At 39.0% G+C, this 22002-nt stretch overlaps 1 protein-coding gene across 1 annotated transcript in view; it reads right to left on the bottom strand.

Annotated features, from left to right (window-relative positions):
* Positions 1-14617, bottom strand: part of LOC104627140 (macrophage mannose receptor 1-like) — a gene marked incomplete at its 3' end in the record, with an annotated part of 14823 nt that extends 206 nt beyond the window's left edge. Inside the window, exons 1-14 of the mRNA XM_010295255.1 lie at positions 14548-14617; positions 11726-12124; positions 10634-10807; positions 9536-9694; positions 8716-8829; positions 7029-7175; positions 5935-6117; positions 5227-5384; positions 4728-4838; positions 3528-3643; positions 2942-3090; positions 1657-1856; positions 1225-1352; positions 509-596 (exon numbers count right to left, since the gene is read on the bottom strand). Coding sequence (XP_010293557.1) covers positions 509-596; positions 1225-1352; positions 1657-1856; positions 2942-3090; positions 3528-3643; positions 4728-4838; positions 5227-5384; positions 5935-6117; positions 7029-7175; positions 8716-8829; positions 9536-9694; positions 10634-10807; positions 11726-12124; positions 14548-14617 — 2196 coding nt within the window. The remainder of the gene's footprint in view (positions 1-508; positions 597-1224; positions 1353-1656; positions 1857-2941; positions 3091-3527; positions 3644-4727; positions 4839-5226; positions 5385-5934; positions 6118-7028; positions 7176-8715; positions 8830-9535; positions 9695-10633; positions 10808-11725; positions 12125-14547) is intronic.
* Positions 14618-22002: the final 7385 nt, after the last annotated feature.

The following is a 22002-nucleotide window of genomic DNA, read 5'->3' as shown; positions in this document are numbered from 1 at the left end:
AGAGAAGTAGCACTGTTTTATTTTTAAATTTTAAACCACTCCTTACTTTCCTTCTACGGCTGTGCATCCTGTGTGTGCTATTAAAGCAATATAGTCACTCCACAAGAAAAAAGAAAGGCTCTGGGTTTGTGCAGCATTTAACAGACTCCAGCTGTCCCATGAAAACTCAAACCAAATGAGGTTATAAATCAATATCAGGAGAAAGGAACGTGGCAATATATCACCAGAGACTAATGAAAATCAAGGGACATTTCTCATGTATTTGCCACATTGTCTCTGTAGCAGCAACTACTACTCTATGTTACCACTGTTGTGATGGTATAACTTCAGGATTTATTGGCCTTTTTCTTTTCCAAACTGGTATGAAGAATAATGATTTAGAATTACCCAGTGGTAAGGTAGACACTTTTGGGAATTCTTATACAACTTTCACCCACACCAGTCATGGAAACAGCTCCAACAGGGAAAAAGTCAGAACAGAAAGAAACTGGCACGGTCAAACACTCACCGGGGATCCGTCACTCCAGGAAAGCCCACCGTCAGGATCCAAACACTGCAAACCTATCCAGAAAGGCTGAGAAGATGGGACTTTTTTTCTAGAGTGTGAAAAATTGTATCATAGAAGAAGAGGACGTATGTGGTTAGTTCTGCTAAATTTTCCAGGTTATGTGGGACAGTAACTCTCACACATATTGAAAACTTAAAATAGAGTAGAAATTTTAAAAATAACTGAATGCTGTTGGTCAGCAGCTCCCATTTGCAAGCAAGTGAAGTTCACACCTTAACATTTTCTACTTTGCAAATGGTTGTGTTGAAAACACAGCACATCATTGTTTTTCTTCACTGATGTGATTATAGTGTTTTTGAGAAATAAAATGTTCAGGTTTACTGGAAGTCACAATTTAGTTTCAAAATAGTTCAGTGAACAAACATAGAAATGGGTCCAAAGGAGACCATTCAATCAATTTGGTTGTGGGTTTGTTTGGGTTTTTTTAATTTAAAAGATTTGCAGATGATCACCAATTTTAGGAACTCAAAAAATGTCTTTGAAAATGGTACCCATATGAAACATTTTCTCAGTTTTTTTTTCTTATGACTATGATGGTAAGCAGATATAGATTTTCAACTAATTATCTCAGGAGCAACTCAAGGATATTATCATTTATTCCTATGTAATATATTGTTACACCAAAATATCAGTTATTAGATATTTTGTTTACTTACATTATTAAGTTTTCTATTATTGTTTGCTCTTCTTCACTTCTAATGGCAGCCAGGTCTCCTCCTATTTCTCTGCAGAAATCTCGGGCTTCAAACCATGTCTTCTTTTTTTTTTCTTCTCTCACGAAAATCTATAGATGTAGGTAGAACACTATGTTTACAGCATGTTAAAAATAAATCTGCTGACTGCCTTGTATAGGCAAAACAGGAAAACATTCTGTTGCAATTATCATATATAATATGGATTAAAGAGTATGCTAATTGGATAACCTCATGTATCACTGATAAAGTGATAACTGCAGTGATTTCCATGAAAGTTGTGTAAAAGCTTACTACATTTGTGCAATAACATGCCATTCTTTGAAGTTTAGATGCCCTGTCGATTTGGTGCTCTTCTGTCGCCTGAGTGGGATTACTGGAAAAAATAATACTTACTCTGAAGCATGAATTAGTGCTATTGCTTGTGTCCCAACCTAAGGGACATTTGGAATCAGAAATGGTTTCAGGAGCAAGAGGAAGACTGATTTTTTCAGCTAGTTTTTTGCAGAGAAATTTTGCCTTTACTTCACAGTTCTGAACATCCCATAGTCCAGCTGCATTTCCAGTCCTTAGGGCAACACAACCGGCTTCATTCCCTTTGTAAGACATAAAAGAAAACTGAAATGTGTTTTAAATTGGTTCCCTCGACATTTTTACAGCTGATGTGATTCATTTACAAAAGACTTTTGAAATATTGTTTGAAATATCATAGAACCATAGAATCTTTGGGTTGGAAGGGACCTTTAAAGGTCATCTAGTAGTGTCCGCTCAAAGGAGGAACTTTGTAAATAGAGAAAACCAGCAAGCAGAGTCTTTCATCTTCCCTTCCCTTTGAAAAGCTTTACAAGTGCATGAACAACCCCTTGGCTGCCTCTTTCCTATGTCACTCACTGCAAGGATTTGGCAGCCTGTCGCCCAGGTATTTCACCCTTTCTGCTCAGTTTTATTTTGCTGCTGTAAGAAATGAGACGTCAGAAAAGAAATATTTTCATGGCATTGTAGGGGATCGTAGAATCATAGAATCATTTAGGTGGGAAAAGATCATCGCGTCAAACCATTAACTGAACACTGCCAAGTCCACCAGTAAACCAAGTTCTTAAGTGACACATCTACATATCTTTTAAATACTTCCAGGAATGGTGACTCCACCACTTCCCTGGGCAGCCTGTTCCAGTGCTTGGCAACCCTTTCCGTGAAGAAATTTCTCCTAATACCCAATCTAAACCTACCCTGGCACAACTTGAGGCTGTTTCCTCTCATCCTATCACTTGTTAGTTGGGAGAAGAGACCGACACCCACCTCACCGCAACCCCCTTTCAGGTAGTTGTAGAGAGTGATAAGGTCTCCCCTGAACCTCCTTTTGTCCAGGCTAAACAACCCCAGTTCCCTCAGCCGCTCCTCTTAAGACTTGTTCTCTACACCCTTCAAGAACTTCATTACTCTGCTTTGGACACGCTCCAGCACCTCAATGTCTTTCTTGTAGTGACGGCCCCAAAACTGAACACAGTAATCAAGGTGCAGCCTCATCAGTGCCAAGTGCATGTATCAAAGACACTCCTGTTTCAAGGGCGGAGTGTTTGTATGTGTCATCATGGATGTGTGTTATCAAAGTTGGGAAATGGTTTAGAATTACAACACAAAGTTCCTTAGTAGCATAAATTTACTCCAATGGCAAGAGTACCAGGCATTGCTGCGTTCCAGTTTGTGTACAGAACACCTTCACCAGTCACCCACTTGAAGATCCCTTGCTCTTCCATGTCTGAGAGACCAATCCAAAAATACTTCTCAGACCTCAGACCAACAAGGCTGGTCAGGTAGGCTTGCTCATATCTGAAATGACAGGAGTCAGATGGGGATTAAGCCTACCTTTCCCTTAGTCTGCCATTTCTCAGCATCCTAAACTGCAAGAAGACTATGATGAATGGAGTCTGCATTAGGTTTCCTTTTACGTGGAAATGTGTTGCTTAACTGGGTACCAGACTGACTAGCTTCAACGGCAGGTGAAGCTGTGCTATACTGAAAAACTGCTCCTCACAGAGCAGAAGCAGCTGTGGTCTATTCTTTCAGAGTAAAGTACTGGAAAACATGAATGTGTAAAACATATTTAGTTAGAAAGTACATCATCTATTTGTTGATTTTTTTTTTTTTCCTCCAGAAAAAGGGTATTCTGTTTCTGGTGTCACATATTTTTCCAAAATGTTCTCAACAATTTTATAAAATGCCAATGTTATTGCATCAGATATACATTTTTTAAACTCTTTTCATACCTGTCTCCTATACTTGTTAAGTAAGAACTGCTCCGTTCACAGGTTTTCTTTGCTTCGGAAAACGTGACAGAGGAATGTCCAACCAGGTAGCAGTAAAAACCATGTCTTTCCCAGCCCTGCCAAGAACATATGAAACATACTTGCAGAAAAAGAGCATATGTTGAACTTCAGTCTATACTCTTAAATCAACGTATTTTTAATGTAACCCAATGTCATAATGTATTCATTTGAATTCCAGTGGACTAAATGGAAATCAAGCTTAGTAAACATACAGAAAGAAGTGATTTAATGCATATGAGTCCCCCTTTTTTGACAATTAGTAACTTGTAAGTTTTAACTGATAAAATGTCAGAGGCACACAGAATGGAGAGTGTATTCAGAAGCGGGTGAATAAAATACTTCCTTGCTCGGAACTGAAGAGAGTAGCCTGTGTTATAGTGAGATGCTGACTGAAGTTTCCTGATGTTTCTAAGCTAAAAGAACAGTAACTAGACTAATTAGTTGATTTAGCTGATCAGTTCACCTAAAAAGTCTGACTGAAGAGGTAGCATAAAAACTATTGAAAAGCAAATGCTCAAAATTACACCTGAATTCCAAGTCACCTTTCCCTTCTATGCCAGCTCAAGATTTGCACCTGAGAAAGGTAAATAAAATCTGTGTTCAGTATTTCGCTGCTGCCTACTTCCATCTCAGAGATGTTACTGAATAGAGAACAGTAGTAAATAGGAAAGTAAAAAGAGGGGAAAAGAGAAGAAAAAAAAGCAGTGGGATACAATAGCTTGTTCAAAACTAATTCGCTCATAGAAGCAATTTGATTGTTTTGATTTGGTTTCAATAGTGAGATTTGTCATCATCTTGCATCATGTCACATAGTGCAGAAATATTTCCCAGTCTCTACTACATCTTAGATAACCACAGATGGTTGTAGAACAATATAACAAATATGCACAGAACCGCAGTAATGGCTTTAGCCTCTTTCACAGACAGTTCTGAGAGATAATGGGCCTGACTCATATTGACTAAAAATATTTCAAAGTAACTTCATTTTAAATAAGGGGATGTAGTGAAAATTATCACCCTGAATTTGATGTACAATCACACTTGTCAGGGAAAAAACAAAAGATCATTTCAAGGTCAGGTGGAGCTTGTGAGAAGAATGGATTTTTGCTGACCAGATTCTTGGTTACGCTTTGTTGTTACCTTCAGGCAGGCAGGATCAGTCTTTGCTGTCCCAGAAACTCCTTGTAGCGGGTCTCTTCTGCAGATGTAACCTAACTTTCTATCACAGGCACCGTCTGCCCAGTATCCATCCTAGATGCAGTTTGGGAAGAGGTAAAAAATAGTGAGGCAGAACCTGTTTTCTTCAGAAACTTTACTGATTTTTTTTTTTATTGTTTCAATGAGAGAATAAAGATCTGTACTTTCTAATGAGTTCCAGGTATTTGTGCTTAATTGAGGGGTTATGTTAAGCTAACTAAGCATCATGGGCAGACTGGTGTTTGCTTGGTATGTGATGTACACTCACAGAAATGAACATTTATCTAATTTAATTTTAAATTTAATTTAGAGCAACCATCTTTCTGAGTGAATAAAGATACTGTTCTCAGATTTCTTTCTAAGTTGCATTAAAAAAAAGAAAACTAGAAATAGAAACAAAAATCAAATGGTATGGTGCTACATAAATGTGGAATGATTCTACCTCTCCTGCCATAATGACACAATCTTCTTGCCCATTGATTGCATGGGTTGGTTCTCCAGGCAACCATTTGGTATAAGTCACAGGAGTCCCATCACTCCACTCAAAGTACATTTGAGTGTTGAGGTCATTCAGACCAATCCACAGCTCATCCACAGCTTCTAAGAACAGAAATTCACTTGTGTTAGTACCCAAGTTGAAACAGTCCATGGGAGGAAGATTTTATGGAGATGTGCTGAAATTGCCATGTTACAATACAATTTCATCTAGATTAAATGACAGTGGATTTTATTTTAAGATCTACTTAGCATTCTTCTTTCAAGAAGTTAAAAAATGAGATGCCAGCAGGAAATGAGATTCCTCATCTTTATCAGTAAAATTCCATTACTGTATCTACAGCTACGAGGTGTCTGAGGCAGATAATCAGCCCAACTACTGCAGTAACTAGAGCTGTTATTTCCTTCAAGTGATTTCATGCAGTGAGAAACAAATGAAAAACAAAATGAAAAGAATGAAAAAGAAAAATAAGATAGCATTAATGATTCCTCTTGTGGCTTTTTTGGTGTTTGGGTTTTTTTAACCTGTATGTCTGTGGGCTTCTCTATAAATATTCATACCGAACAAATAAGAATTATTTTCTTTTAATCCTGTAAGATTTCCAATAATATAATCCTCCATTTGTACCAAACACCACCCTGTAGAAATACTCACTGTAGCCAAGCTGAGACAGTATGAAGCCATGCTCCTCGGAGTTGTGGATACTGGCCAGATTGCCACTGCTCTCATTGCAGGAAATTCGGGCTTCTCTCCATACTCTGGGGTCTCTGCGAACCGTGAAACAGTGAGCTCCATAGGGCAGCCATCCTCCTGGGCATTGAACAGGCTCTGCATCCCCTCAAAATCAATAGATGTTTCAAGTTTTTAAACAGTGCGAACTGAAGTCTAGAATAACTGCAATTACATTTGAAATCAGTTAATCAACTAATTAGAATGAAAATGGAGTGATTATAAGTAAGCAGTGCTTCTATTCATTCCTCATACATATAAAACATCTTAGTCTGCTGTTGCACGCTGTACTTTTACAGAAAACATACTTAATTTAAACAAAAGAGGAAAATTAACGGAGCTGGTGTTTACTGGGGTTCACTAGTGTGAAATAATCACTTTTGGCCAGAGGAGTATTTTGGAATTCCACGTATAGTGTTTTCCCACAATACACCCCACCCAATTATGTTTTGCATATTTCATAAAGGCATTATTACTGCAGCACAAGTAATTCTTTGCACACATGGCTTTCCATACTAAGTCTCATTAAATAAATCAGAGAAAAGCGTAGTAGAAAAGTGGTCTGAAGGAACTTGCTCTTTTTTGCCATCTTTCTAGGTTACAGGCAATCCCACTGAGAAGGTGGTTTGAGCCTACTGGTGCCTGTCACTGCCTGCAGTGATAAGCCTTGGTGTTTTCATTAGAATGCACTGCAGGAAGGCTGAGGCATCCCTAACTTTACTTTCACATCCATTCAGTCCATGATACTTTTGTGATAGTGTATGGCTTAGACCAGTGCCTCTGGACTTGTGAATAATAACGTGAAATAAAAACTGCTTGTGTGTTTACTGGGTTCCAGGAACAATTCCAGTATTTAAATATATTTGGTTAAAGAAACAGCAGTATGCTTTGTTCTGTGCCACCCATCAAAGCAGGACAACAAATAACATTGCTTTTTTTCTATTTTAAGTAACCATGAAGTTTCATTTGAGTGACACAAATTCTGTCTTTATCAAAGGGTTTTTATTTGTGTGACACACCTGATGGAAGAATGAAAGGACCCAGTGCAGAGTTTTCCTTTTTACAGATATAGCCAACTTGCAGCTCACATGGCTGGTTTTCCCATTTAGCATCTCTTCTGGGATTTAGTACTGCACAGAGTTTCTCAGGCTCAGGCTCAGGACTTCCTTTATAGAATAAAAAAAAAAAAAAAATTTTACGTAACACAGGTTTTACATCAGCAGCTGAAAGAACAATTTACTGCCAGTCTTTTCATGTGTCAATTATGGACTCATGACTTCATTGCTACAGTTATTTTTCTACCAGAGATAAGGAAATGTAATTTAAAAGTGCCCATAAAAACATTTCTTTAGAAGCTTGTTGCATAGTTCACACTTTCTGCCACATTTGATTGCAGAATAGTGGTCTCAAAAATAAGACATTCCTATAAGTTTTGTGAAAATTGTTGGCTTGCACAGAAGAGAGACTAAACTTTGAGCTTGCCTTGATGGAAAGGCTGCAGTAAGTCCTTTCCATGCCCTCCCACCTGTTTAATCAGCCTGTGCACAGGGGTCAGCCACCCAGGGGAGTCTTTCCCTCCTATGTGAGGTTCTGGTCCAGCAGCTTTCAGTGATTTGCTGGAACAACAAAGTTCCACTCAGGCCCTTTGGAAAGGTCCTTTCTGCATGTTCCTTCGACAGCTTGGCTGCAAATTTGCTCCTTGCTGCATGAAAAGCCTCCTCACATGCCCTCACACTTGCTGTGTGTCTCAGCCTGCCTCTGCAGCCAGCCCTCCAGGAGGTTCTCCAGGACCACTGTCCATGGGGAATGGGCTTTCCTCTTCTTAGAGAAGTCCATAGTGTGATGACTTACTTTTTTTTTCCTCCCCGCAGAAGATACAATTTATCATAATCTTGCAGTGAACTGCAAATGTAGAGATTAACTCATGATAATAACCATCATGTGGGGTTACAGGAACTCCAAGGGTGTGAGCTGCTTGACCCGAGAGCCAACTGCTCCTCTTCTCTGCAAGGCTAAAGGAATTTGACCAGCTCAGCAAAAGATAGAAAACCCTCCACCAGACTCAGCAACTCTGGGCTTTCCCTTCATCCTCCGTGCCAGGTAAAATCAGGCGGCACCTCTGAGCCTTGGGGAAGGACAAGAGATGGAGTACGCGTGCATTTATTCCACCAGCAAATGTCCAGCGTTTGCTGCAACCAGCTGTTGCCATGACAATAATTAAGCGACTTTCAAAGATAAACTGCCAGTGCTGTGAACTCTATTTACAGGCTCTCTTGAATGTTAAAAAGGAGAGAAGAAAAGAGGAAAAGCATAAAAAGTGAAGGGGAAGGCTTTGCAAGACTGATGCTCACTGACAGCTGAGTCCTTGCAGGATGCGGGGTCTCATAACCCTTGTGGGAGTTGCAGCGGCACGGAGGTTTTAACTGACTTGAAGGCATTCCTAGTATGCTACAGCTCAACTAGTGCTTTTCACTGTGTCTGCTTCTGGTAGAAGATGAGTTTATTTAGCTCTTCTGCTTGAAACTCCTTGTAATATATCCAGTGAAGAAAGGCATCATTCTCAGCTTTTTAATCTCATGTGTCTCATAAGCTTTTCAGCTCAATTTCCTCGTGTTCATGGTGAATACGACAGGACTGTAATTAATAGGCATTCATCATACTGGCGGGAAAAATTAATTCCAAAAACTGTTAAAAAAAGATTACTACCTGGTGCCCAGTTCAAGTATCTGAAGGGAATGCCACCGCTCCACTGCCAGCCACTGTTGAGATTCAGGCTGTTAAGACCAATCCAGAGAGAGGATCTCTTGCTGTCAATCAAATCTAGGTAACCAAAAGGGTTGAATTCTAATGAGATTTGTTAGGAAATACTCTGCATTTTCAAAGTCTAGAGGAAGATAATAAATGTCAGCTTAGTGATTTCTAAGTTCAGTACAGAATCCGTGTTTATTGGTAATAAACTCAGAGAGTTTATTCTGTAGATAAAGGATAGAGAATGGCAAAAGACTGTTTTGCATATTAGTTTATCTAAATTTAATGCTATTCTACAGTTATATGGAAGCAATAAGATTTGAAAACTGAGACACTGAATTGCTATTGTGAATATTTTTGTTGCAAATTTGCTTGATTGTGATGCAGTTGATACAGGGACTTCATTATACAGACTCCATGCGTAAATCCAGAAAGTGTTTAGATTTTTAATAGTGTTTTGTGTATAATTTGTATAGTATTTCCAAAAACCTATTTCATCAGATATTCGTGAAGAATACCGATTTCCTAACACAAAAGTCATACAATGACTGCCTCCTGTGATGATGTTCCTTCTTGTAAAGTCAACTTACAACCACAACTTACAAAAGTTCCACCTATAAAAAGCTTCATTTACAGTAATTGTACTATTTCTCTAGCAGTACCTATACCGTTTTTCCATCAGCTATTCATTGTAATGTGCTTAAAGCGCTGAAACATTTGTAATCAGTCAAAAAAACTCTTTGACACTCTTTTTACTGAGTCTTCCTTATTAGTTCACCTCTTAGATACATTTGTTCATGTATCTCTGTGACACTTAATAATTCCGCATTCTGCTGCCGGCAGCTTTTTCTTGCTTCGTGCCACGTGAGAGCTGACTGGTAGTTCATCTGGTAGTAGGTTCCTGTCAAAGGATCTGTATTCCAAAATCTGTCATCGTCTGTGTGAGAGAAAGGAGATTTAGTATCGCAGGTTGTTATAAACATCTTAGACAAAATGTTATGAGAAAATTTAACTGCAGTCTTACTTGTGTTTGCCAGTTTATATAGTAAGGATGTGCTGGGATTTTTCAAGCTACTGCATGCAATATTGCACCAGGAAACAATTTTCAGTAATATCAGTGAAAATGGTATTGGTAGTTCGTGGTTGATAATGAGTTGAACCTGGTTTCCCAGTGCAATACTCCTATCAAAATGACAAATAGTGAGTGTGTGGTATAGCACTGAAAAACGAGGTCTGAGGCAGAATTTTTAATATCTTCATTAACACTATACTTTGGTGTCCTTCATTCTGCGCTCAGACACACATACATCTATCTGTTCAGGTAACATTGTCTAGTAACGTAATCTGAACCATCGCAAGGGAAGGGCTGACGGTGCTGCTATTTCAGTAAGACCTTTGAGCCATTCTTCTTATTCTGTGTCATTCAGAAAACAAACTACATCCTCCCGTGGACTGTAGACCGATCTTGTTATATGGAACAGGGATTTGCACAGGTAGAAAAGATTGTACTATCGTTACTACAAATAGCGGTGAGGGAAGGAAAATTAGGCTGTGAGTAGCATCTCAATATTCAAATGATTTCAAGCTGAATGCAGTCATATTTAAAGCATACTGGTCTTTTCCTGGGTGTTAGCTGCTGGTGGGCACACCCAGGCAACTTGCAGCCTGACTGTGGACTCATAGGAAACGTTTTTGTTTCTTCTGTAAGGAATGTTATCGCATGACAGAAGAATGCTATGGTATGACAGAGACATTTTTGAGTACAATGAAGTCATTACAAGGTTTTTCCCTTCCATGTTGTTAACAGCATCTCAGTATTAATATATTTACCTAACAGTGTTGTGTTATAGCATCTATGTCAGCAGCTGGGACTTACTGCCAGTTGGACAGAACCCATACAGATGGTCGGCGTCGAAGTCAGGAGTGGTTGCACACCAGAGCAAGCCGTCTGACCTGCCAGCAGTCGTGCACCCTGCGTACCAGTTACCGCTCAGCTGGAAGGGGAAGGCGCACGGAGCTCCGTTGGCGTTTCCTAACAGTGTAAACAGATCTGAGGGGGCAAAAGAGAGATGATAATACAGATATGGGAATCTGGGGGACCCAGTTCTTGACGTATCTGTACTTTCCATGAGACTGTGTGGAGAAAGTGTTACAAGTGTTATACTGGCGTAACTGGGGACCTACTGTCACCAGCAGTGTCTTACAAGGAAGTTCTGTCTAGGTCTTGCAATTTACCGTTTACTTATGATATCACCTGCTGTAAAAGCTGGAAATAGAGCAGACTCATACTGCAGCCAACTATGAAAGAACTGTAGTGATTTTTGGCTCACCTATTTAAATATAATTTTCTATAAATAGCATTATTTGTTTATCATGTAGCTTAACTTTCAGAATCACAGAATCATTAAGGTTGGAAAAGACCGTTAAGATCATCAAGTCCAACCATCAACTGAACACCGTCATGCCCACTAAAATCCATCATTCACTGAAAATAAATCATTTATTTAATTGTTACATGTTGTGAGATTTTTGGCATCTGAAATCTCGTAGAGCAACTGAATGGTAGCGTGCACGGAATTTCCTTCCATTTAATATTGGCATCTTAAAGATTTTTGCTGTACATCCAACAATACTAATACAATTTCACTAGTAGTAGTAGCATACAGTTAAAGAAAGTGCTTTGATTAAAGCTAACAATTAAAAATAGCCTAGATCCACCATTGCTTTAAAAGTAAATTTAAAAATGCACTATTTTTGCACATACTGCATTCAGTCTGAAGCTAAGGCGCTGTGCATCTCCAGGACGGAGGAATACAGGCCTGAATACGTGAACTAATCATCCTCCAGTCCACCGTTGCCTCAGGGGGAACACCTGACGTTAGACTAAGGGAAGCAGAAATCAAAGGACCCTCTCCGTGATTGAACAAGTGGGTTCAATACACCATCAAGATTAGCCTTTAAACTTTACCTTCATGGCCTTGAGAACACAAGTCACCCATGGTTTCGTAGATCTTCCACTTATTCATCACTGCTGATCCTGTGTTCAGCACGATATTGTCTTCTTTTCTTTTGCCAGCACTGAGAAATAAATCTTCCCCTTGGATTGCCAAGGTTGCGTTTCTGCACTCCCATTTCTGGAATTCACTTTTCTTGTTACAGGGGTACAAAGAAATTTTGGCTTGGTTTTGCTTGTAGGGCACTCCCAAACATTGTGCAAATGCCACGCTCATCACCTGGTGATCAGACACCCACCTGAATTTTTGTAACTCGGTGTTTTTCTTGCAAGCAGCTGTTGTGACTGCATGAGAACTCTGAGCAATTAAACAGAGCTTGGTATCCTCATTGTATATTAAAAATACTTCATTGTCTGTAAAAGAAAATTGTCACAATTAATGTATTTATGGTGAGCACATGGTGAGGGGAGCTTGTGAGGAAAGAGATGTGCTGGTGATTCTGTGCTGATCTGACTCATGTCGAGACTAAATCTGAGTCATTTTTGCAAAGGTCAAACAGCATTTTCAACTGTTATTTCCTTCTGGGAAGCAAAAATAGGTGCAGCTCATGTAAATATAATACAGAGGACTAAGAGAACATAAAATACATTATGACACCTTCAAAAATGTCATCAATATAGTGGAATTTTCATGAGCATAGTGAATTTTATTTTTCTAAATCACTCCTGAAATACACATTTCTCTCAAGATTTCCAAAAGGCACCTTAGTGAAGATTTGAAAGTTTGCCATCATTTCATGCACTATAGGTTTAGCTCATGTTACATACTTGTCCACAGGGTTGCATTTGTGCTTAATGCAATTAGGGAGTGAGGCTTCTGTGACTCTTGCTCCTTCTTTAATTCGCATGTTCTGTTATGGTCTGGGTTTTGTGGGGTTTTTTAGGAGGAAAAACTGTGGAACAGTGACTTGCTGTCTTGCCTTGTTCCGGTATCCTCTCATTAGTATGGCTATCATAAGAAGTCAACATAATTCACACAATCAGATCACAAACATTCTCACAAAAACCAACACTGGGCAGTATATAGAGGTAAAGATACTACGTGTGTGTACCTGTGTGCCTGCACATTGCTATGGGAAGACAATACGTGGATGCTGAACAAGCTAGCTAACACTCCCGAAGGATTATAGGCAGCCTAATTTAGTAACTCATCAAGACAAGTGGGCCCTGCTGGGAAGGGCTGCCCAGTGCTGCGGTCGTACCGCCGACATGGAAAGCAGGTTGTTCGGTGCTAGGCATGGGTTTGTGAACACAGCTGCCTGCTTTTCAAGACGTCAGGCAGTGTACAGCTCCCACTGGTCGTGAGGGAGTGAAATTTGGACTACAGGGAATGTTCTAGGGCCTATGAGGCGGGAGGGCAAGGCTTTGCCCTTCAGTTCTCTGTGCCTCAAACCGCCACCTGGAAACAGAGATGTGGCGTCACCCCCGTGTCCACCTGGGGCAATAACCACGTAAGGGACCCCTCCAAGCACTAAAGTAAATTTGTAGGACAAGGGCAGGCACAGACAATGTGGAGTATGGGGCAATAACCACGTAAGGGACCCCTCCAAACACTAAAGTAAATTTGTAGGACAAGGGTAGGCACAGACAATGTGGAATGGTGAACAGAGCAGAAAGTGTCTGGGAAATTCTGGGAAGTTATGACAGGAAGAATAGTTCTTGTTAGGATGTCTGTATTTCATGCTTGAGCTCTCCCAAGGAGGCCCTGTATTACTTTGACCAGCTTAGTAATCTATGGAAGTTTCACTTCTTCAAACCTAAATTTGGAACCAAGATCTAGTTTCTTCTTTCCTTGTCCATCTAGACAGAAAGTTTTAAATCTTCTTAAATCTTTTATTTCTTACTGCTAACGAAATAAGTGCTTGGTGTAGTGCCCTAAGTTTCAGCTATTACCCCTCATAGTATTTTTGGGTCTAATAATAGGAGTTCTTACTGAAAACTGTGAAGTTTGTGCTTGGGCCATCACATGGGTTTGGGTCCCAGCTTGCAGAGCAGAGGGGAGACCCCCTTTTTACACAGGCTAGTGCTGGCACAGCTCACATGGCACAGTGTCTGCTTTTGGAAGCTGTGATTTGTACCCTACTCCTCCACAAATCTAATGAATTGAACGATAAAGGAAGAATGTCCTTGAACCTTATCACCACCCTTACATCAAAAGGGAGCTGCGATCTGTCCTTGGTCAACTTCAAAGCCGTAGCTATGCCTCTCGTCCGTACCCTGAAAGCCTTAGTGGTTATTCCAGGGCTGTTCTTGACTCGGTTCTTTTCAATATTTTTTTTCACTGGCATCTGCTCAGCCACAGTATTACATCTCACATCAGTCCACAAGCTCCATCTCATCCCACACAACCTCATCCTAAGGCTAGCAGATACATATACAGCATCCTATGTAATTTCTTTCTCTTTTTCATTTTTCGTAACTCAGTCACATATACGGACAAGGACTAGGGAGCACACTGTGAAGTCCATCTACTTCAGAGAGCAGACATGATAATTAAGTTGTATCCAAAAGGAAATCTTTATCTGCATACATGACTGTCCTGACTTCTGATTCCCATCTTTTCCCCTTTTTGACTCTTCCCCTCTCTTTAAAAGTGAACCAACATCTCTGTATCTATCTGCATCTTTTTTAAACTTCTGTGGACCACTCCAGTTAGGATGAATATGAAATGCAGGATAGTCAAGCTGCATGAAAATTTTAAAGAGCCTGAGAAACAAGACAACAAAAATGCCCACTTTCACATCCACTTTTGCAGGGGATAAAAAACAAGGACTCACCGAGTGTCTGAAAAGCAGTATGAATGACAGAGAGGAAAACTAAGGCCGTAGAAAAAGTCAAGTGTTTCATTTCTTTCTTCTCATTCACAAAGAGATGAGGTGAAATTAATTGCTGCAGTAGAAGTCCTTAAGGAACCAGTTGGCACTGGCCTCTTCTCACTTTTGGAGAGTTTTAGTTGAAAGAGAAAACTCTGGGCTCTAAATAAGGAAATATCCTGTCACATGTGGTATTTTGAAATCTACACATTATTACAAAACTCAAACTTTGCATCTGAAAGTGAAGTTTCCTTCCATTTGAAGGCAAGTGGCAAGGTTTGAACAGTTCAACATCATTCTGCTGAATTATTTTTAACTTTCTTGGTTCTGCTCTGGGATTCCAAAGTCCTGACCCTCAAAGACAAAGAAGTAGCGAGTGCACTTTAAATGGATGTACTTCGAATCTCATACATACATACCTGGGAAACGCAGAAAAATATATATGCAAATTTCTTGGACAGATAGGTCTTCACTGCTACAAAAGATATATTAATTTAATTTGATGCACCGAGCAATGTTGACTATTTCAGTGTGAAAAATTAACCCAGATGGGACAATTTAATTTTGTTCAGTGACTTGACAAACTGGGCAATATGTATGCACCTGGCTTTTATCTCCTAGATTTTGTCAGCTGGTAAAACTACTGTGCTGTTATTTCGTGTGAATTTATCTCAGGAGAACCAATACAAATTAGCTAAATCTTTACAAAATTTTCTGTTAACCAGTGATTTTGACACCAAAACTGCCCTTCAAAATTATTTAATCCATAAACTACAAATGATTTTCAATATTTAATAATTCTTTCTTTGTACCTAATTTGTATAAATGAGACAAGCAGAGAGGAATATTCTCAAGCATTACAAGTGAGCTGCAGCCCTTTATTCGGTGGAAATCAACTTCATCTATGATGCAGAATTCCTTATTTATTTTGAAGGAAAAGGAAGAAAGATATTCAGCAGAGATGGCCCTTAGAACTTTTTCTGTCATTTTTTATGTCTCTATGAGGAAGACAAATCTCACAATATATTCTGCAAGGGAAAAAGATCACTTAATGTGAGAGAAGAAACCCATTTACAGAGTGTAGGGTCTTCAGAGCTGTGTTACCAATATCAACCATCAAAATAACGAAATTATAAATAATGTTATTATTTTGGGTTTGAGGGGTTTTTTTCCATCTGTTTACTTTTTTCATTTTCCTTGTCTTTATCATTAGCCGTCAAACAGCACTGAATCCAATTCAGTGTCAGTATTTACAAAAAAGATAGATATGGGTATGTGTTCTAAATTACAAGAAGGAAAAAAACAAAACAGGCATAAGATCAAGGAAACTGTCAGTAAAAGTAGTTTGACTACAGAATGCCCTTCATTCCTTATCCTTTCCAATATGTTTTATTTGACTGCAATATCTACAGACCAGCAATCCAATGTCATGTGAATCTCTCCTTCCCAACAATCTCTTCTGTACAGTTCTTATGCACTTTCTCAGGGTCTGTTTTCCCCAGAGATCCTTAAGATCTCTTTTTTTTTTTTCCTTCAGTCTGTCATAGACAACATAGAATTAATACAAAACTTAAACAGCCAGTGAACCTCTAAAGCATTTCACTACCAAGACGCTGTGGTGTGCCCTACTGCCTTAACGGCTTGTAGCATGGGTACAGTGCCCAGTCCTCAGCCCATTTATCACAGGGTTGGGGGTTAGTAAGAAGAGACATCCTAAAATGAGCAATCAGGTGAAAGAAAACCAGGAATGGACTTTTCCAGCTTTAGTCAGCATCCACTTTATTTTATTGTTTATTTATGTTTCTTTTTAGTCATATGCCTCGTTCATGTTTCTGTGTTTCTTCCTGTTAGACTGTCTTAAGGTGAATGACTCATTAGATCATCAAACTGTGTAACATCTCTGCATGTTAATTAAAAAACACTGAAGTATTATTATGCTATTATATTATATATATGCTATATACATTATATATATTATATTATTAAATATATAGATCCTTTATTGATATAGTCTCATATTCATAAATGATACAAAACATTCAAAATCGTAGAATATGACTGTTTTTAAATATTTACTTCTTTGCAAAATCCAAGTTGAAGCCATGAATGAAGGACAAGTATTTGCATTTCAGTTATAATGCCATAGCAAGAAAGATACTTGTGTAAAGAGTGTTAAGACAGGGGCAATAACGGGGAAAAACAATTAATGTATATCGCTATTTATTCCAAACACCATATTACTTGAGTAACAGTATGCGCGCTTCCGTATGTTATGGTGAGATACATTCTCAAAGTGCGGGCTTGTGGGCTGAGTGCTCTGCAGAGAGAGTGCTCACTGTATGTCTGCACTTGGCTCTGGGATGCTGCCACAAACCTCTAAAAAGAGAGAACACTAGGGTATTAATCCATAACTTTTAAATCTCAATTCCCATTAGTTCTGTTGTTTTTCCTGCTTGTTTAGTTAGTGATTTTATACAGTACTGACTCTTAGTCCCGAGAGTATTTCTTGAAGAACATAGAGCAATAGAATTACCAAAGGAATAATTTAGTTCATAGCGTCTCTTAGGTGCATGTAACTTTTACTAAGATTTCCTTTGTTCCAACTAGATTTTTTTTTAAGCTTAACCATATAGTTAGACTGTGTTATCCCATTAGACGGCACTGTGTTCATGTTTTTCTTTGTCGTTGGTAGAATCATTTTCATCATCCCTTCCAGTTAGGACGTGGCTGTGTTCTAGCAGTGTGCTGTGCTGCCTTACCTCTCTCTCAGTCTTACTTTGAATTTTGATCTTGAATAAGAAATAAATCATGAAGCCCATCCCTAATAAAATGATGAGGACCAGAGTAAGTAGTATCCACATATTGTGACCATATGCTTTGTCCTTTTTGGCATCTGTAAATAAACACAAAGCAAATAGAAGTGGGTGTACTGTAGCCATGAATAAATATGAAGAATACTGAAAACTACTGGTATAATTTTCCCCTTAATTACAGGGTTGTTAATCAGCAACCCACATTTATGAAGGAAATAGATTATAACCTTAACATCTCCTGGCCTTCCTCTGCTGTTCTCTTGGGGCAAGGAAAGGAGGGTGGGAAAAGAAGCTATGATAATTAATGTGTAGATATAATTGTATGGCTTTAATGTCTAAGAGATTTATTAAAAATCTATCATAATGTCTCTGTGTCAGTCTCCCTCACAGATTTGAGCATGCAAAAGAAGGAGCAAAGAGGGAGTATCAGTTTACCAAAAATTTACTTATCCTGGGATGCCCTAAGTGTCTCACAGGTACTGCTAAATTATGCTGGGAATGAATTCAATGTCAACTAAGTAAATTAAGCTCGTATAAATAAATATATCAAAAACAAATAAACAATAAATATAAATTTGTAAAAAAACCCAAAGGTTTCTTTTCCTGTCTCTTTGAAACTATTGGGAATGAGAAATAAATCCTACCTTCCACGTTTGCAGCTGCTTTAAGAATATCTGTCAAAGACAAAGACAAATGTTTAGTCAAAATCTGAAAAGGTCACATTTTCAGCCTGACAGTTCAATGTTAGCAAAAGGTCTGGTAACCTGCGCATCATGGTTACCTTGTCACTTCTCCTGGAAGCACATTTGGTAAATTAAAAGAGTTGAAAAGATGTGATTGATTTTTAACCTGATATTCACTGTAATAAAACTGCAGCGTTTTGCATATTCAAGCCTCCTTCTTGCTTATTTTTTAATAACCAAAGAATCTCCAAGCACAGGTAGTTTCTGACTGTTTTAGATGGACTCTTCCTTCTCCCCTGGTTAATAAATCTTGCCTTCTTCACTGGGTCTGCATGCCAGCGGAGACTGGGAACAACTTGATCAAAAGCTGAAGATATTTGACAGTTCTCCTGTAGTGCACACAGTTCCTTTGAGACTCAGCAGATTTTAATTTACCGTGATTCATTTTCATCTATAATTATTTATGAACTCAGGCGTATGCAGTTTTTCCCGGCTGTGCAAAGAGGGCGCCGTCCGCCAGATTTTGCGCTGTGCGCTGGGTGCAAGTTGGACGATGGCCAACGCAAGAGCAGATCTTCCCCGTGGGCAGCAGGAGCCGCAGGGAGAGTTGGAGTGTGTGTTCCAGCGTAGGAAGCACTAGGAGCCAGGCTGCCGCAGCAGAAGCACAGCAATGCGTTAAGCTCCGGAGTGTTTGTGAGCACCAGAGAAATGCAACTATTAAATTGTCCCTTGTAAGGGGACAATTGCCCTTGTTTATGCTGAAACGCCATTCTGCTGGAGAACCTGGTGTCCGGGAATAGTCTCTGTACTTTGGCGTTGTACGTAGGGGCCACTCACAGTCAAACCCAACAAATGAAGTATGTGTTGACACTGAGTCTCTGCTTTCCGATATATCTGGTAGCAAAGAATGAGCTTTCTGTAGTGTCTATTGCTCTGACTACTCAAAGAAAACTAGGAGTTGCCCTAAAAGGAGAATTTTCCTTTTCAGAAAATGCTCTGACACCACTACGAATGTGTATGGCTGCTTTCCCCACCAGCTGTGGCTTTGCTCTGGGAAGGGAAAGGACAGAACCTCAGAAACATCTCAAACCTCGGGGTTGCGAAACAGTGCAGGAAATTGTACTTTTTTTGCAGAATTAACAGTTAAACTCCAAAATAGCACACGGCTGCTTGGCTCGCAATATTCTGATATTTCTACTTCCTGACCAAAGCAGATGGTGCTCAGTTACACAGAAACACAATATTAAAATAAAAAAAAAAAAAGCTAACCAAAACACTTCTACTATTTTCAAAGGTCACTATACGCGCTCTGGATCATGCTTCCATTCTGTTATTATTTATATGGAATTGCTTCATCCACCTCTTACTGGAACAGCATGTATCATGTACAGGAACAGGAAGAAAAGCAAATTATTGATGCAACCCTTGTTCCATAGAAAGTGAATATAAATGCTAGCAGGAAAATATGTATGTATGTTGGAGGGGAGCAAAATGACAAAGGAGTTTAAAAATCTTTCAGAAAATATTGATCATCTTTAGTTATTAATTGAATATTAATTAACAAGAAAATCTGAAGTTATGAAGCAATAAAACATGAATAAGGCAGACAAAAAAAAGGATGACTATATATTCATATTATTTTTGTCTGAATGCTGAAACAGGTGAAGGAAGACTGCAAATACAACATTTTACGTCAGTCTTTTGTAGTGACCATATTGTGCTATTACTACTGAAATAAAACCACAAGCATCAAGAGCAAATATTGAAGAAGTCACTTACTCTTTGGTTTCTTGCAAATAAAACCCTTTTGGGAAGAGCAAGAAAGGATACTCCAGTAGCCGGAGAATGCAGACAACTCCACGCAGTGATCAAGCTGGTCCTCTGCGGGCTGTCCTTCCCCCCAGTTGACAAAGTCTAGGGCACTGTTGTCTTGCCAAAGCAGCTGCCCTAATATTGCAAAAGTTGGTAGCAATACTAATAGTTCCACATCAAAGGTCTTCACTCATAATAGTGTATACTAATATTATGATTTTATTCAGCCTAATAAAGCAATACTACTTTCTCCAAAAATTTCATCTGCGGTTATTTTCTAATGCATTTTATTTATTTTGATTCTCTTCTTAAAAACAATGTAATTGCTTTTCCAAATTATGATTTGCAGATTTGCCAATCGTAATTTAGTTTTAATTTACATATCCCTGTATTTTTATATGGGGTAATAAAGTTTCAAACTGAAAAAAAAAAAATAAAGCTAGGCTTTTTTTTAATTTCTAAATTATTATATCAGCAGCACTCATTAAAAACCAAGCAACTTTTACTCTAAAGCTTAATCGTATGTTTAGTTAAAATATTTCTTTTCTGCATAAACGCTGAAACAAAAAATTTGAAGTGCCAATGAGTTAAAATGAATCCAAAAATCCTTTCTGACTGATTGTGCACTGACACTAGTGTTATTTTCTTCGAGGTGCATGTTTTCCACTGCACTCTTCTTCTGGTAGCCAGCAGCCTAGTTTCCTCCATACAGAGAAGCTCGACGCTGTGGGCTCCAGCCAGACAGCCACAACTCCCACGCAGGTGCTCCCAGGCCGTGAGAAGTTGAGAGCCAGCTGGGACATGTTCCCCACCAGGCCACAGAGTGAACAGGGTGGGAAAGGCTTCCCCACAGACCAGGAGCAGGAGACCTGTCCTCAGGGAGGGCTGAGGTCAGGGGGACAGATACATGGCATGGGCCATGTGAAGGTCCTTGCTGACACTGCAACTGTAAGCAGCTGTGCAAAATTATCATCGATTACGGCAATTCCTGGATCATTCAAATTTAGAAATGAGGAGCCACCATTGCCTCAGGTAAAGGCAGCTGAAATTACATGTTATATCTCACTTTCATAAAGAAAGAACGGTATCTTCCGTGTTGTGCTTCTGGAGATAGTCCTGTCACCTCTCCACATCTTTGCTACTGAACCAGATATAGATGAGATATTTGAATTGAGGCAGTCCCTATGCTGGCATCCCTTTGGTGGACCCATGCAATATCCAAGACCCATAATTAAAGCCAATCAAATTTCTTTTCTACAGCCTTTCACACCTATTGGATAAAACCATCAACTTCCAAGAATTTTTAGATAACATGCTATCAATTTATCTTTTTGATTTTAACTAGCTTCTCTCGTACTTCAATTAGTTCCTTAAAAACAACAATGTAGCTTATTCATATTTCTGTCCATTTAATTGAGTCTATTATTAGTATTTGTAGAAGTTAAAATAGTTACCATTTACATTTCTGTACATTCCTATCCAAAAGCCACTTGTCTTGCTTGTGTATAAGTCTGCATGCTCTACTAAAAAGTTTGATTCGGCCAGATCTTCTACAGAAGTCAACATACCACCTATTAGAAAACCAACAGGAGATGATTAGATGCCATAGAAGTCAGTGGTAGTTACAGCCTTTGGTATAGGATGAGGTTAATAATAAAACCACCTGATCTGGTTGAAGATGTCCCTGCTCATTGCAGGGGGGTTGGACTAGATGGCCTTAAAAGGTCCCTTACAACCCAAACTACTCTATGATTCTATGATTTTAAAACCTCTCCTGCTGGTATGGAGTAAGCGAGGATTTAAATAGAGACCAGAAAGTAGTGTTCAGCTGTAGGAGAACAGCACAGACTGTGAGTCGTCATCAGAACTGAAAGACATGAAAGCATGAAGATGATTTTTAATCATCAGGCAAGGTGCACATTATTTTCAAGTGATTGGATAATATTTTTCATAGGTATTACAAATGATCATTTGTTTCCTTTATTCTTCAAGATTTGACAAGATATTATGTAGCATGTAATATTGCGCAGCAAACAAATTTGCAATGCAAACCGAAGCATTAATTTTTCTGGTAATGGTGGTGGAGGAAGAGGGCTAAGAGGACCTAAAAA

This window comes from Phaethon lepturus, unplaced genomic scaffold (assembly GCF_000687285.1).
Source record: "Phaethon lepturus isolate BGI_N335 unplaced genomic scaffold, ASM68728v1 scaffold15949, whole genome shotgun sequence".
Classification (NCBI taxonomy): domain Eukaryota; kingdom Metazoa; phylum Chordata; class Aves; order Phaethontiformes; family Phaethontidae; genus Phaethon; species Phaethon lepturus.
The sequence above is the reverse complement of the archived record's forward strand: the minus strand, read 5'-3'. Positions and strand labels throughout refer to the sequence as shown.